At 38.9% G+C, this 18671-nt stretch overlaps 1 protein-coding gene across 1 annotated transcript in view; it reads right to left on the reverse strand.

Annotated features, from left to right (window-relative positions):
* The window catches only part of LOC139701071 (rhodopsin-like), a 113991-nt gene that overhangs the window by 80189 nt on the left and 15131 nt on the right, over window positions 1-18671 (reverse strand). Inside the window, exons 3-4 of the mRNA XM_071599646.1 lie at window positions 12321-12451; window positions 9981-10126 (exon numbers count right to left, since the gene is read on the reverse strand). Coding sequence (XP_071455747.1) covers window positions 9981-10126; window positions 12321-12451 — 277 coding nt within the window. The remainder of the gene's footprint in view (window positions 1-9980; window positions 10127-12320; window positions 12452-18671) is intronic.

The following is an 18671-nucleotide window of genomic DNA, read 5'->3' on the forward strand; positions in this document are numbered from 1 at the left end:
GTTTTTCAATACCGTTCACCTTTTGCCTGTTGTGTTTTTGAATGTGGGCTGATAAGCAGCTCTGGGCAAGTCTGTAGATCTTTGTAGATCAAGTGCAAAAACTTGTAATTTATATTTTTGATCATTTCACACAATAATAGCGTTCACATAACTGCAAGAAGTTATATTTTTGGAGAAAATGTTGTCGATTTCCAAAAATATTCATGCTATTTTTCTGTACATCCATTTGCCCCTTTGAATTACGATAGAAGCATAGTGCCTTATCTAATTTTATTATGAATTATAAATTACATAGAATGTCAAAAAACAAGTTTTTTAGTTCCAAAAATTGATTATTTGACGACATCTTTTAAGTACACTAACAGAGGAAGAATATCTCTAAGCCGCTATGAATACTATCTCTCATATAAAAAAATGTGTCAAGTTATGCTTAATAAAGAAGTGAGAAACATTACGTACGCGTGAAATTTTGAACACTTCGACATGTATGACAACAATTTGTACGAGAAGAGTTTTTTTCACGCTACTAATTGACATATTGACGGAGTTACTGCTTAAATTACGTTTTGGGTTCTACTTTTTACTACGACAACCACATGCTACGGTTGCAGACTAAAATTTTTAGTGAAGAAAACCATGCTCAAAGAAAGAGGATAAAATAAATGGAAATAGGCTGAGGTGGATAATTTAGCGTAATAAAAAATGCATTCATCCCCGAGACAGAGACTAGTTGTATGAAGTTCGACACGAGCGAAGGACACAAAAGAACAGATTATGAAGGATATGGACGATACATAAAGATGCATAAAGAGAGTGCTTATACGACGGGTACAATACGGAGAAAGGGAGGTCTATGGGAAGGGTGAGTGGGGGAGGTTTCGGCAGGGGAGGGCGAAGGATGAAAAGCGAACGCTAGTCGAGCCCCCTCCCACAACGCTAGGGACGGAAGGGGGTGCGGAAGGTGGCGCCGCCATGCGGAGGGCAAGAGAAACGCACGTTTTCCGCGAATAAGGCCAGCGGGGCATGAGCTCGCTCTCCGATCGGGATGTGTGCTTTAAAGGCGAGCGGGAAGGGCGGCGCAACGGTGAATGGACCCGTACAACATAGGGGGAATTTTTCACGCTATTTTCAGGCGCACGAGATGCATATTTCCCTCAGTTTTCGGTCTTAGAAAGCCCCTGGTATCTGCAGAACGAAAGGAGCTCTTTTAGTTATACGTGATATGTTGGGGGAATGGAGAATTCTAGATCGGGAAAAGGGTTGGGAAAAGGGAATAGGCCTATACTTATCATGCAGAGTGCACACATTGGCGTAAGGGTGTGTGGGTTTTGCAGGTAGGAGACGGGCGTATACTTTCAAAACTTGTTCCTGCAGAGTTACACCGTATTTTGCATTAATCTTACAAACGATAAAGCGACCGAGGTAAACCTCGATGAACATCGGGATGAATTGCAAACATATGGGCGTGGGCTTCAAAATATGGGCAACTCATGGAAATATAAATAAAAGATTTTACATTGATTCAAGTAGGGTGCGTTTCACACGGTGAAATATTTCCGTGGTTTAATAAAGCTGTAGAGAAAGAAAATAAAAACGACCTTGCCCAACAAATATGGAAAAATTAAAATCATACTTTATTTGATGTAAATTATGTTCAGAAGTTTTTAAAACTCATATCTGCGAAAGAAGAAAGACTTTATTAGTAAGTTACTATTTATAAATTTCTTGGAAGTCTATCGGTTAAGGTAGATTTTCGATGGGCACAGCGGTACACAACGGTAAAAAAAATAATTTCCTTACCTCTTTCACAAAGAGCAACCTGGCATCCGACACAGTCTTGCATTCAGCATCCTTCCGTCCTCAATTAATTTCGTCCAACAAGCTTATCCTATTTCTTCCCCTTCCTCGTTTGCCCAACGTTCTCGCCTCAATCGCAGTCTTCAACATCCCTTTGCCAATCAAAATTCGCATCTTTCCTGCCTCCTTTGGATTTCTCCCAACAGTCCCCTTCCATAAATATTAGCATTTCCTCGTATGTTTTCCTTTCTGTTCACTTAACCTTTTCCACCCCTTTTCATATAATCATTTCAAAGGCCTCCAATCAAAACCTATCATCCTCCTTTAACCACGCTGCATATCAAAATTTTGGAGGGAATTTTCTTAACCTCATTACTCAACATCCTTGTCAGGAATTCCCTCCACCTTGTGGAAGCTTCTTTGCTTATCGCAATGATTCCTCTAATGCCTCTAAGTTTTGACCATATGGAACCGGAAAACTTCCAAGATAGGTCAAATGTTCCATCTGCCCTAGTTTATCACTCATTCGAGGCATGTCCGAAAACTATCCGACCTGCGTTCATATCTCCGCATTGGTGCTAATCTTCTTCGTCATCCGGGCCGCGGCATCCTTCGAAGTAGTCCCCATTTGATTGAACCACGACCTCCCAGCGGTGCTTCCTCATCTTAAAGCAGTCCTCGAACGCAGATTATGCAATGGCCTTCAGCTTGCGCGTCGCATTACTCTATGCCGTTAAACCGCTTTCCTTTGAGCGCCATTTTCAATTTTGGGAACATCTAAAAGTCGCAGAGAGCTATGTCGGGACTGTACGGAGGCTGGCGAAGCTGTACAATCTCCTGTGTCTCGCAAAATATTTCTGTACAAGGTTCGATGAATGCACTGGCGCGTTATATCGTGGTGAAGAAGCCAGTCACCGCTTGACCAGAGACGCGGTCGTTTTCTTCTCGCGGCATCACGCAATCTTTTCAGAACTTCAACGTAATATTTTTTGTTGATCGTCTGATCTCTTTGAGCAAATTTGTAGTGCACAACACCGTCACAAAAATATTATTAAAAATGCAGGTTGGATACTTTTAGGACACATTTAGGACATAGGTCGTATTTTAACGTTTAACTTAGCCTTTCTCTATCTCGAAAACTAGATAACTATTGTCATATGTATTTACATGTATTCAAATCCCAATCTCAATGACCTTCCAGCAAAGTTTTCCTTAAAGTTTACATAGAAGGTATGGCATTGTTGTGCTCTACTGGAAGGTGAAAGCACTGCCAGTATAAAAGGAAAATTGTGGAAATCAATCAAAGACAAGTCAGGAAAAAAATTTCTTGAATCAGAGAAGATTCAAGAGAGGTGGGAGGATCATATACAAAAACTATGTGGTAAAAATATTAGACTAGCAAGGTTGGAGAAGGAACAAGAATAGGACGTAGATGAGGATAGTTTAGGCCCAGGTTTACCCGACAGTGAGATAGAAATGTCATCAAGGGAATTGAAATCAAGAACTAAAGGCCGCGGGGGTAAACAAAATTCCTACGGAACTAGTCAAAGTTCAGGGAAAGGTGGGAGTAATAGTTTTTATGGACTAATTCGTAGCATTTGTTAGAGAGGTATTAGGCTGGAAGGTTTCGTCAGATCAGTGTTATTCCTTATTTCAAAAAAGGTACAGACGGCAGTATGTGTTGGTTTGGAACAGTAATTTTGACTCCGCACGTAGCTGAAGAGGTTCTTAGGATGATCACTTAAAGGAGCAAGGCAAATTAATGCTTAGGGGAAGATAAGTTTGGGATTAGTCAGGGAAGAGGTACGCGTGGTGCCATAGAAGTAATGATGCTACTTATATTTATTTATTTTTTGCGGCCTTTACATCGGAATATTAACAATGGTCACATTTACAAACACCCAAGCCCTAGGTGGAGAAAAACCCACCCAGGCGGGAATTGAACCCGCGACCCTTTGGTAGGCGTTACCCCGCCCCCACCAGGGCCGGAACCCGGAAAAATAGAAAGATAAATAGAATATAATCAGGATATATTTCATTGATTTCGAAAAGTCGTTTGACAGAGTGCTTTGGGTAAAATTACTGAATGGATTGCAGAAAAATGGAGTAGATTGGAGGGATAGGAGACGTATTCGCAACCTACACATTTCTCAAACTGCTTCGGTGCGAATTAGGGAGGGAGAGTCCAGAAGGACCGTCTTAGGAAGAGGATTTAGGCAGGGTTGTCTATTATCACCTGCGCTGTTCAACGTTTATAAGGAGGACATTTTGAAAGGAGTATGGGAAGAACTGTTGATCGGAAAGAAAATCGGCGGGAATTCCTAAAATCAGTATAGTTTCCTGATGAGCAATTTTGATTTTCCAGTGGGTCAATGCGCTCAGCAACATTTGCAAACATTGCTGAGCGCATTCAAAATTCAATGTGATAGGTATGGGATGATTAGAAATGTAAACAAAACAAAGATATGAGATTTTCGAGAGGGAGAAAGATAAAATTGAATATTACAGTAGGATTTCATAAACTGGAGCGTGGTCGAAGAGCTTACGTATCTCAGAAGTGTTTTGGATCAAAATAGACTTAGTAGAAGGGATAAAAGGAGAAGAATTGCGCTTGACAAAGAAGCTTTTTACTAGGAGGGATCGTTGACAGGAACGTTGAGTGAGGAGTTTAAGAAAGAGCTCCTCCAAATTCGGTCAATGAAGGCCTGAAAACATTGTTAGATAAGCGAAATAATAGGTGTGGTAGATTGGAGGGTGTCATGGGTGGAATGTCATCCAAGAGCCATTAAAGAGGTACAGTGCATTTCAAGGTACGTATAACCATGAGAAGGAAAATGAGTCAAATTGGTCAGATACACATTTAAACACGAAAACCCGCAAAATGGTGGGCGTGATTAAAGGCTTATGTGTTGTAGTCACATATAATATGCTAGATATGTCATGTTAACAATTTCATTTGCAATAGTCAATCAGATGCGGAGGTAAGATTACATAATGACAATTAAGACGGGCGCATTTTGATATGCGAGCTCACGTATCATTGATTCCGAGGGTATGCGAGGTCCACAATTCAAGGTTTGTAGTCCGTGCTTTTTTTCTTCTAAAGTCTGATGATTCTCAGGGTTTTTTTTACCCATAAAATACCACAAATATAGCCTTAACACGGATTTCCGAGCACAACGCCTGGATTTGATCCATTTTTCTAAGATCTGGGTCTGAATTATCTGCCAGTCACAAAATGAAATAAATTATATATTTTACTATGATTCATAATTTTTATGTCATTTACTATTAATAATGGGTTCACGAATCGAAAGAAATTTTAAATTTTCAGCATGATTCTTTAGTCGTGGAGAAAGCATACCAGATGCCAAACAAAAGAAATATGCATTCACGAAGAGATTCGGCGATTAGGTAAATTAATGGACAGTTAGAGAAACCAATCAGGATTTATGATACGTGTTTATGACGACTGATATTATAAATTACAGATTCATGTGTGATGTGGTGGAACTGTTCCATAATATCAGAGACGAAGACTATTACAATTGTCCACTTAATAAGGATAATCTCCAGCGAAAGAGACCTATCGACCAATGGACCCGAGCCGACACCGCAGGACACCATCCCCCTTCCCCACACACCGTGGGGTGACGGGACGATGGACGCCATAAGGAATTCAAATAAGAGGAAAAGACCGTCTCATCGCAGCCAACAGGACCCTTCGTATTCCTTTGTCTTCCCATCTTCCTCTACCTCAACCTCCCAGGTTTACCTGGCTTTTTTCTCCCATTCTCCAGAGCTTCGTTTTTTCCCACTCGCCTAACCCCTTCCAGCACGTGGAGACATCCTGGTTTCCCTACCTACTATATTATGCACACACAGATATATATATATATATATATATATATATATATATATATATATATATATATATATATATATTTATGTGTATATATATATATTTATGTGTATAAAAAGAACCATAAACACAGTAATCAACCTGAAGGTCGGTTTAGTAGGTGATGGTAGAGATCACCCAGCACTAAGCCCTATACGGCGTGTGAAAATTCACACATCAGGGTAGGGGGGCCAGTTCCTTTCCCTGTGCCGGTTATGGTTTCCCGGGAAGACCTGGTACCCGAAAAATCACTTTAGCTTGGGTGGAGCCGCAGGTGCCCAGAGTGCCTTGCCCGGGAATTGAACCCGGGACCCTCCGGTCAGCAGTCCAACGCTCTACCCACTGGACTACCGCGACTCACTATTTATGTGTATATATATATTTATGTGTATATATATATATATATATATATATATATATATATATATATATTGGACTCAGTACAGAGAGAGCTTCACTTAAAAATGATGCAGGGCATCGAAACTAGTCGGGAATAAATCTTTATCAAGTGAAAAATTGTTTTAGGCTTCGTCTCTGTTATTACGACTGATATGATGACTTAACATTTCCAGTTTAAAAAAATTAAAGGGTATGATTTCGCTGTGGAAGCCTCGAGAAATTTAATCATCCCCATTATAGATTCATTGGTAAACGGGAGTTGTAATCGCTCATACTGCATCCAACATATCATTCTGCTAGCCGTCCCATAGAAAAACAATGGTTCTCTTTTCCCTGCCACCGAATATTTTGTAATTGTGAATCGAAAGGAAATGAAATCGCACCTCTGTCGGCTGAGGAGATTCATTTCCAATCCCAACGTAATTTTTTCGTCTTCGTGACGCGAATCGATCGTTCCTCTGGAGCAAGAGGGAGGAATGCTTCCTTCCTCCCTCTCCGCCCCCCATCGCATGAGGCAAGATGGCGCGTCGTGGAATATCAGTCCCCCTTTTTATTTATTGCGACAAGTCGGGATTGAATGTGAAAAATTTGGGGATCGGCGGGTGAAAGGGGCCCGCCAGCGATTATATCCGCTCGGAGTATAATTTGACGCCTGCTAATCTCGGCACAAAACTTAGATTCCGCGACTTTCCGCTCCCAATCCCCTTTCCCTCCTCCCGTCTCCTCCCACACGCCTCTACCTTTACGCCCACCGCTATATAATCCTAATCCCAGGAGGGTGACCGCGGTGGGGATGGGGTGAGAGGGAAAGGGGAGGGAGTTTGCCAACACGGATCCGGGATGTAAAAGGATTTCGGGAGAAATTGCTTGCTCGGTGAAATTTGTGAGTGAGTCGTGACGTGTCTCTCCAGCCCTCTTTTCTTTTATTCGGTCCCCATTGATGATCGCTCCATTCACTCCCGCCCCCGAACAGAGCGTCTCTTTCTTGGGGATATCCGCATCATTCCTCCCCTTCGAATTCCTCGTTATCCAAACAAATTCCTCACTCTCGTCCTCTCCGTCAGATTATCCGTTCTCTAGTTTTTTCAACCGTGGTCCTTTTTTATTTTTTCGCTGAATACACGATGAGGTCGGATTATTGCCCCCGCCTCCCAACCTCCCGTGTTGAATTTAAGAGGTAAGAGGGGTGAAAGGGTATGAAGTGAGCGCCCAACTTGGCGCACATTTAAATGCTCACGGAACGCTTCTGTGCTTTTTTTAATATGCCTAATATAACTCCTGATATCGCAAATATACACTCCCTTTGGCATCAAATCAGACTTGCGCATTTCACGTCAAATCTCCTAGAGCCGAAGCCAAACACATGTTGAAATAACCTTTGAAATTGTTGACCGAGGATCAGTGGTCCAGCGGATGTTACCAGTTTTTATTTTTGCTTCGCATCATGTTGCCGATACGGTTGGGTATGGTTCGTAGGCCGTGAGATTTAAGGTAATTGACTGAAAATACATGATTTGAATTTAACCTCTCTCTGCTTGAAAACGTGGACGACGAGGATGGTCGATATTGAACTATCCTCCAGAATTTGTAAATGAACTAATGGGAAACGAGTGAAGTGAAAGTAAATCAGCAACCGGCTGACGGAACATCACACTATGCTAATTAAAATCTTCCTCGCCTGAATTCCGTTTCTGAAGTATATCCTTGGGCATTGGTTACTTAAATAGTTACAGAGGTTATTGTTTGTTTTATTGAAAACGCTTCTTAGTCTCGTTCATGAACTCACGCGAGTTTATCCACGTATCGCAGGTTAGAATTTCTTCTTGGACGTTAGAGTTCTTTGAATGGAGGCCAAGGCGTATTAATGCGTTTACCTCCGCAGCAACGGCCGTTGGAACGGTGCACACTTCCAAAGAGCATTTGCATTGGTCATTGGAGCTCCATATAATCCCAAGTACCATTGCTGTTATTGTAGTGCATCGTAAATAGAAGGCTGGCTTTGTGGCATTACCAGATAGCGCAGGTGCGCTTGGGGACGAATGAAATCTGCATGAAGGGAATGATGGAAAGGCGAGTGGAAGAAAAGGGAAGAATAGAATATTCCAGTAAGGATACGAGAAGATAGACAGGAGTAAAAACCTGTCTAGGAGAGGGTAGATAGTTAATGATATGGATTACAAAAATAATGTCTGTAGAGATAAAAAGTCGAAATCTTGGTTAGGTTCTATGGCAACCTATCACAATGGTTCTATGGTTTCTCGGTCCGCATCAAACGTTGGGTAACCCGGGTGTTATAGACACAAGTAAACAAGTAAAAAAAGAAAAGTAAACATACATATATACACACATATTATATATGTATGTATATATAGCTCTCATCCGCAAATATATTATATTATATGGATGACAATTCAACAATTTCAGAGTGTAAAAATCATTCGCCTTGACTGGATTGAAACCCGGATCCTTTAATGTCCGCTCGAGTGCTTTAGCCAGTTAAACTATTGAGCCGTCCTCTTAAACTCTGAAATTTTGGGGGCTTTTAAAGGATCAAGATGTTGTGACGAAATACCGTACATGCAATGTCACATGTATTCGTAGTCGTGCGCGAAGCGGCACAGTCCACGAGGTTAAAGCCAAATTTTAAACACTCAGGCCGTTTATACCTTAAACAAATTCCAAAGAAACTACGGGAGATGCCGCAACAGTGACTTTTAACGGAGTTAGCTGTTGATATGCATTTCAATGCAACAATTTCAGAGTGTAAAAATCATTCCCAACATCTTGTTCCTTTAAAGCCCCGAAAATTTCAGAGTTTAAGAGGACGCCTCGATAGTTTAACTGAATAAACTAGGCACTTAGATGACTTAAATAAGCACTCGACCGTACATTGAGGGATCCGGGTTCGAATCTCGATCAAGGCGAACGATTTTTACACTCTGAAATTGTTGCATTGAAATGCACATTAGCTGATGACTCTGTTAAAAGTCACTGTTGCGGCATCTCCCGCAGTTTCTTTGGAATTTATGTGGATGAGTTAGATATGTATATTATATTTTGCAATGTTGTAGTTATATATGTATGATCACGTTTGTGCTAATAGATATAGAATTTAATGAAAAATTACATTTTTGAGCAGTTCGATTGAACAGGCTTTGCACACACGTTTGTAAATGAAAAAAATAGACCACAAAAAAAGAGAGAAACTAAAACGAGGAGTGATTACAATTTTTGGTAGTATTACCAATTTATTGAATGAAAGGACGTTCTTCAACTGAAGAAGGTATTTATCTTTATTTTTTTAAACAGGAAAAATATCTTGATAAATACATACGTATATATCATAAACCGTTAACATGTATATATATATATATATATATATATATATATATATATATATATATATATATATATATATATATATATAATGGTCTGACACAATATAACACACATAGAAAAGAATAGACACATTTAAAAGAACACTCACACGGTAAATTGTTCAAGCTTTCGGCCCTCTCAGAGGCCTTCTTCAAGTGAGACTCACAATTTACCGTGTGAGTGTTCTTTTAAATGTGTCTCTTCTTTTCTATTTGTGTTATATTGTGTCAGCCCATTATTGCACCGCTCGTGTGAGTTCTTCCTTACAATCGTTATACATATATATATATATATATATATATATATATATATATATATATATATATATATATATATATATATATATACACACTCACACACCTGGCATGTTCGCAAAATAGGATTAAATAAGGGTCTTTATTTACTCTTGATAGATATTAGCCTACAAATGTCTATTGCCCGTGTCTATGGCGTCGTTAAGATAGAGGAGAAATCGAGTTAGACTTTAAAGCTTGAGCTCCATTACCTTTCTCGCTCCATACTGGGTCATCTTCCAGTTTCCAGACAATGGCTTTGCAGTGATGACCATGTAGCGCTCGACCGCGATGGCTGCTAGGGTGACGATGGACAGGAGGCCAAAGTAACCCACTCCGCTGGCGTATATGACACACCCTGGGTGTGGAGAAGGGCAAAGGGATCGGGGTTTAATGTACGCTGGAGTTGCATCATTAATTCCTGAAAACATTCTGCAATTAAGACAGCGTTGCACTGATCCAAACAATATCAATAGAGAGCAGAAAAACATTTTAAATTCTTTTTCAATTAAATGAATTAGAAAAAAATATTTGGATAAAAATGTATTTGCTAGTTATGAAAACACAACGCATTTGTACATTTGGTTAATTTCCAAAATACACATTTTATCTTTTATTTCAAGAATGATTAATATTTTCCTAAAAAGTATTGATAACAATCATTGATGAAAGATTATCAAAATTTTCATCAAATGAATACTAACTTAAAAAAGTAAATGATTTCAATATTACTGGACAATGGATCAAGGAATTTGAAAGAAGTAAGAATACATAAGCAACGTAGTGAACCTCCGCATGTTACCAACTGGTTTATGCGACCCATGACACAATGATTAAAGGAAAATCGTCCATAATTGTTAGTTTATTAAGTCAGGATGAATATCCGACATTTATTGGCTATGAATAAATATAAAAGGAATTGAAAAGGGAAGATATTAAGAATATATATATATATATATATATGAAATAATAAATAGAATTGAAAAGGGAAGATATTAAGTAATTATAATTTAAGAAATGATATAAAAATATTTTCTCAATAAAAATGTGTAAAATTAATGCAGGACATTCGAAAAAAATAAAAATGAGGTAATACCAAGAAGTAGGTGATGGCATATTATCTGAATATGAAAATATGAAGAGCTCAACCTTGGTGCAAAAATGTATTACAAATAGTTGAAGTACTTTAAAGAGAAAATTGAAGGAAAAGTAGATACGAAAATCCTTCAGAAATTAAGAATCAATTAGCTGTAGAGTAGGAATTAATATTTAATGACGCTGACCGAGAAGGTTCGGTCAGTGTTATTAATTATTAATGTGAATACGAAAGAATCAGGGAAGTAATGACATAAAAAAGGGGTTTATAAGTTAACCGAGTCATGGGGAAGAAATTTAAGAAAATTAATAAGAGGTGAGATAGCAAAAGGGAAAAGGAAAGGTCAGCACGAGGAAATTAGGGTAACAGGGAGATTAGAACGCGATACAATAGAGGATTTGTCAAGAATAAAAAATATTGAAACAATCCCCATTATTAGACATAGTCATGAGACAGATGCAATTATCATGTTCAGAACTTAAGTAACGGCTGAAACGTACGCATAAGAATTGCTGTGAGACCATTAGGTACGAAGAATACAAAAAGAGAATACGAGCAGAGAAAAATTAGTCTCACTCCAGCCATAACTGATAATGAAGTAAAAATAGCGTTTTGAGAAAATACAACTAAGTCTTTTAGAACACGTAAATAAAATTTTGCAGAATTCTGCAAGAGTTGAGAGGATTTTGATGAAAGAATGGACGGAAGATTTTAGTGAGCCCACTGGTAGGGTTTGTAATAAATGAAAGATTGATTTTTGAAGATTTGAGCTCGAGTATTAAAATCAATAAAGAAATTAAGCAGTATAGAAGAAGGCAAGGCCGACCACGTGTGACAAGAGAACATAAGATTACTTTAGTTGAGTGGTTTGTCACTTGTAACTTGTTTATTTTGAAACTTGAGTAAGAATGCTAAGGATCATTAAAATGAGGTGGAGGAGCGCAAAGGGAACCTTGGGTAGAAGTCAGTTAATGTACGCACAAAACAGCAAATCAGATCGAGTGATGCCATTGCAGTAATGAGAAGGGGGATGGATAAAAGTAGATACAGAACAATGAATAGGATTTTTACCCGTGAATTTCGATACGGCGTTAATCAGGGTAGATCATGCAATAATTCCTAAGCAGGAGATAAAATACTCTGAAAATGAAATATATAACATATTCGGAAAATACAAAGGAAAAACATAGCCATTTAATTTAATTGGTAGTGCACTTAGGTCATTTTGAGAAGGTCAGCGTTATTACATAATAATGTAAATACGAAAGAATTAGGAAAGTAAAGAAAGGATTGGTTAATATTTCGAAATCTAGTGTAGCGTCTTTAACATTTCCGAAATTTGATGTTCGAGGAAAGATGATGGAGTGACCTTCATACTAAGAGTAGTGAATCGGGTGAAACTCAGTACTTCATTGCATTCATTAAGCTTTTAAATGGAGATCAAGTTATCACTCACCAGCTTCGCCAAAGGCCCAACCCTTGCGAAAAGAAGAAACAGCAGCCATGGAATGGAGCAGGGAGTTGCACAGATCGGCTACCGCGAGGTTGACGATGAAGGAACTGGCTGGACCACGGAGCCGTCGGAAGCTGGAGGAATTTGGAAAGAGACTTGGTTGGATTTTTGATGCAAATTAACAAGCATTAATCCGGGGGCAATATCCCCCGAGATCGCGATACTAAGGCAACAAATAATTGAATTATGAATCTAGAAAAAGTGATGAATAGAAGAAACTGATTTAATAGAACGAAAAAGGGGGCGCAAACATTCATCACAAAATGTTTAATAAGTAAACTTTTTCAGAGAAAAGTTAAGTTAAAAAATATTTACAAACACGGGATCGTAATCAAGCATTGATTCGAACAAAAATTTCATCCTCAAATCTACTTGTTCGAGTGCTATCTTTAGTTTAAGAATAATTACCAACCTTACGAAATAGAAATTGTTTAAAAATGCTACATTAAAAAGAGATCTCTCATAATTTTTTAGTGAGAAATTTGAATAAAATTCATATGGACAAATATATATATATATATATATATATATATATATATATATATATATATATATATGATACATATATATATATTCTATATCTTCAGATGAAGACAGATTGTTTCCGTCGAAATATCAAGAAATAACGTGTGAGTGCTCTTCTTTTTTTGTGTTTCTATATTGTGTGTTATTGTGTATTGTACTATATTATATATATATATATACTACCTTGATCAAAAATTTCCCGGAATTTATTCAGAAAATTAAAAATACAAGTTTATTCATCTAAATCTATATTGTCCCCTTCAAAGTAATCCCCATCGACTGCAACACACTTATGCCAGCGCTTGATCCAATCCTCGAAACATTTTTTATATTCGGTTTTCGGTATGTCCATCAGTGCTTCCTGCGATTTTTCCATTACTTCCTCTCGGCTGCTAAAACGCGTTCCCCGTAATGGTTTTTTTAACTCGATTGAACAGAAAGAAGTCACAGGGAGCCAAATCAGGTGAATTCGGTGGCTGTTGGATGGTATTTGTTGCATTTTTCGTCAAAAAATTACGAATAATGATAGCACTGTGCGACGGTGCGTTATCATGGTGCAAAATCCACGAGTTTTCTGCCCACATTTCTGGTCTCTTTCGGCGAATTGCTTCACGCAAACGTCTCATAACGCCCAAATAATACTCTTTGTTTACTGTCTGGCCTTCTGGCAAAAATTCATGATGCACTACACCGTTGTAATCCATGAAAACCGTCAGCATTGCCTTCTTTTTTGACTGAAAACGACGTGGTTTTTTTGGTCTCGGCTCATTTGGTGAACGCCATTCACTTGCCTGATGTCTGGATTGCGTGTCGTACTCATAAACCCACGTCTCGTCTCCAGTAATGATCCTTTTGATGAATGTGGGATCGGATTCAGCCTCGCAAATCATGTCTTTTGCGACGTCAACACGGTCTCTTTTTTGCATGAAATTGAGGTCTTTTGGCACCAACTTTGCTGCTACACGACGGAAACCCAAATCATTAACCACAATGTCTTGGGCGGATCCATAGGCAATGTTCAAGTCCTCCGCTATTTCTCTGATGGTTAATTTGCGGTTATTGACCAACATTTCTTTTACTTTATCAATTTTTTCACCGACTTTCGATGTCGATGGTCTGCCACTGCGTTCATCATCTTCGATTGACTCACGACCACTTCTGAACCGCTCGTGCCACTGGTAAACGACCGTTTTTTTAGAGAATCGTTGCCGAAACACTTTTCCAACATTTCCAACGTCCGTGCGCCACTAAATCCGTTTTTTACGCAAAATTTAATACAAGTTCGGTTTAAAAGTTCGGTTCAGTTTAAAACAGAGACCAGAGGGTCTCTGGTTCGATTCCCGGGCAAGGAACCTGCAGCTTCACCCAAACTATGTGATTTTTCGGGTACCAGAATTTCCTGGGAAAGCCTTCCTTAACCGGCACAGGGAAAGAAACTGGCCCCCCTACCCTGATGTGTGAATTTCACACGACGTCGGGCTTAGTACCATACCGTCACCTACCAAACCGACCATCGGGTTGATTACTGTGTTCATGGTTATATATTTAGAGGGAAGGGTGTGTGTATATATATATATATATATATATATATATATATATATATATATATATACACACCCTCCCCGGAATACAACCTTGACGTGGTGGAAGGGCTTGTGCGTTCCGATGACCCCTAGAGCTGTGCTGGCGGGAGTAATAATAATTGCTCCTGGTAGGGTCACCCATGCCAGATAGGTCGAAGGTTAGGAGCCAGACGAAAGGTAGTCCACGCAGCGTCTGTTCCTCAGTGAGGCGGCTGCAATGGCGTCCGACCCCAGTGGGGTGGCCATTAAGTGATGGTGTCACGTTAAAAACACTATTGAGGTAGGCAACGGGAAACCACCTCAATTATCATTCCCGAGAAAAATATGATGGGCAATAGAGATATTTTGAGTCCTGGCAACCACGGGGCTCGGCTCGATCGGCCGTGTGTCCCGGCCCGGCAGCGGGGGAGGCAAGGCTTCCGTGGTCGTCATCCCACGAAACCCTTGCAAGGGAAAACCAACAGCAGCAGGACAGAAGACGCAGGAGAAGAAGACCACATTAGTTAAAATAGGAACGTGGAATGTTAGGACGATGATGAGGACAGAGAAATTGGAGAATGTTAAGCGAGAGATGGAAAGGGGAAATAGATATATTTTAGGTCTATGCGAGGTGAGATGGAAAGATAGCGGGGATTACTGGAGTGATAAGTATAGAATAATATAAAGCGGTGGGGACGAGAGCCAACGAGGGGTTGCCATTGTATTAAATGAAGAGGTAGGGAGAAGCGTAGTCAACATAGAGCAGGTAACGGATAGAATACTACTATTGGAGATAAAAGCAGAACCGACGAACTTAGTTATCATTCAGGTATACATCCCACCGAGCAAACATAAGGAAGAAGAGGTCGATAGGATATACGATCAGTTAGAGGACATGATCGCGTGTGTTCCTGCAGGGAAACATTTGATAGTGATGGGGGATTGGAATGCGACGGTAGGCGAAGGAAGAGATGGTGATGAGGTCGGGCTAAGCTAAACATTAAAATAGGAGGGCAAAAACTAGAGCAGGTAGAACAGTTTACGGCTATCGGTAGTGTTTTGGACCAACACGGTCAAAGTACGACGTAAGGAGAAGAATTGCGCTAGGCAAAGAGGCTTTCACAAGGAGGAGGGAGTTGATGACGGAGACGTTGAGTAAGGATGTTAAGAAAAGACCCGTAAAAGCTTTGATATGGAGCGTAGCTATGTACGGTGCGGCAACGTGGTCATTGAAGCAGGAGGATAGACGTAGATTGGAGGCTTTTGAAATGTGGGTTTGGAGAAGAATGGAGAAGGTGAAATGGACAGAGAAGAAAACAAACGAGGAAGTACTTGGTATGGTGGGCGAAGAGAGGGGTTTGTTGGGAGCAATCCTATGGAAGCAGGAAAAGTGGCTGAAGGGTGTATTGACCGGCAGCGGGATGTTGAAGACTGTAATTGAGGGGAGAATGTTAGGCAAACGAGGAAAGGGAAGGAACAGGATAGGGATGTTGGACGGGATGAAGGGAGGAAGAAAGTCTCAGAGCTGAAGAGGGACCTGATTTTTGAGTTTTGCTTGGAGTCACATATTATTTAATTAGTAATTATAGTATGTCCATCCAAAAACCTACCTTAACCGGTAGATTACCTAATATATATTCACACACACACACACACACACTCACACACATATATATATATATATATATATATACTATATACACAATGTACAATGAGAGTGTCCTCTCTGTTTTATATGTTACCTGTTTCATTTTGTGTTCTATTGTGCCGTTATATATATAATATATATATATATATATATATATATATATATATATATATATATATATATATATAACGATTGTACGGAAAAACTCATACGAGCGGCACAATAATTGGCTGACACAACATAACACAAATAGAAAAGAATAGACACATATAAAAGAACACTTACACGGTAAATTGTTCGAGCTTTCGGCCCTCTCAGGGGCCTTCTTCAAGAGAGACTCTATATATATATATATATATATATATATATATATATATATACGGCACAATAGATCACAAAATAACTGTATATATATATATATATATATATATATATATATATATATATATATATATATATATATATATATATATATATATATTACTTCTATATCTTCAGAGGAAGACGGATTGTTTCCGTCGAAATATCAAGAAATAACGTGAGTGTTCTTCTTTTTTTGTGTTTCTATATTGTGTGTTACTGTGTATTGTACTATTCGGCACTTCCGTGTTACGTCTACGAAAGCATATATATATATATATATATATATATATATATATATATATATATATATATATATATATATATATATATATCTATAGTTGTTTTCAAACCCCGTCATCTTTTCCCCAGCCAAATACTCGAAGCATCATCAAGTAAGGTTAAAATAATTATACGAACTGTTTTTCGTACTTTGCCATTAAAATGCACGAGTATCTTTTCGAAAGGTAAAGGTAGGACCGTGATGTAGAAACTTTGAAATAAATTCTCTCGCGGAAAAAAACACTAGAGCTCCATCACTTGACCCTAAGCGCAATTGCATATTGCATCCAGTCCAGAGAGTATTTCATCCGTAATTCCTTTTATCTTCCAATTTCTCATTATAGAGGTAGTTACGCCGGTATATTCCATACCCTCTCCCGATGAGCGCAATTAATTTCTCCATTAATTTTTGTGTATTTGTTTGTGAGGTTCCACTTACAGACTTGATAAAGGGATTGTAGATATCATTACTTTTGTCACGTAGCTGTTATAACGCAGAGGATGGGAGTGTATTTCATCACAGATATTACTGCCCCGTTCTAAAGACTTGCTACTTCGCATAATAACAGCAATGAAAACGTTACACTGGCAAGGAAATGTAAAAGCAATATATTTTGATGCATTTAGGTTGAATGAAAGAAATGATGTAATTTTACCATGCTGAGTGCGTAAAAATTATGCATGCAAAAATTTGCAAGTGCAAAATGCATGCAAGTGTCTAGAAAGAGCTTATACCCTTGGTATAAGTAGGAAACATTTGACCTAGTCGATGTGAGAATTAACTTAAGGACTCCAACCACAGTAGATAACACCCACTTCAGGGAGGTGAAGGGCTTTGACTTCAGCGTACCCGACCCGTGACGTGGGAGTAAAAAGAATTGGCAATGCAGGGTGACATTTTAAATGCAACTGAAATAAAAAGGGAAACGGGACAACTAATGAGACGATTGGGTGCTGGTCAAAACTGTATCAGTCACGTCTATATGACTGGAAAATATCTTTTGTCAATGTCCAAGCAAATTCAAATAATTACGCTAAGTCCAAGATTTTCTTCAAAATAACAGACGATTGGGTGAAATATATTGTATGATCATTTTGAGGTAATTATAGCCAGCAATCCACCCTAGCATGATGGAGTATAGATTGGATTGAGGTGATCCAAGGTAGCCAAAAAAGTAAACCGTGACTCCATCTCTTTTCCGTGCCTTCATTTCAGTTAGAACAATCATTTAATTATTTTTTCTCTACACTTAGGCATGTATCGTCTTCAGATTCAATTTCAATCCAGAGATTTTTTTCACGGATTCAACTCTCTGCCTTCTTAGGGTCCTTCTATTCTCTCTTTTGGTGTGTTTCTAACAATTTTGTTGGCTCATGTAGAACATCATCCACCTACACCACACTTCTTTTCATTACTGTGCGTCATGATTACATCTCCTGTTCTCATTATTTCCTAATTCCTCCTTCAAACCCGAGTATATCCATCCACATGGTTAACTTCAGCACCCTCCTCTAATGCCAATGTTTTGAAAGCTACTCTTGTCTTTTTGAAGCAAAGGCGTTACCTTTACGGGACAAATGCCTTATTATCTCCCTTATTTAATCTCTGCTTAATATCCATTGAGCCCATTCAATATCATGATGTGTTACTGCCTAGGAAAGGAAAAGGTACGTACTCTACTTTTTCTCACTTCTTTTCTTTTAATGAAACATCTGCCGACACCTTCTTCCTTCCTCATACTGGCAATTTAGTTACATTTGTGTCAATATTCATGATGTGTTCTTGAAGAACTAAGTCCGTTCCATTCATCGATGCATGCATATCTTCTGGGCTCTTTTCTACGCATTGCATCAAAGCCATCTATGGAACGAAGCGGACAATTATATTCACCGTCTACCTTTCTAGTCTTTTTTTAC

The sequence above is a fragment of the Hetaerina americana genome, unplaced genomic scaffold (genome assembly GCF_022747635.1).
Source record: "Hetaerina americana unplaced genomic scaffold, ioHetAmer1.1.p SCAF_11, whole genome shotgun sequence".
Taxonomy (NCBI): Eukaryota; Metazoa; Arthropoda; class Insecta; order Odonata; family Calopterygidae; genus Hetaerina; species Hetaerina americana.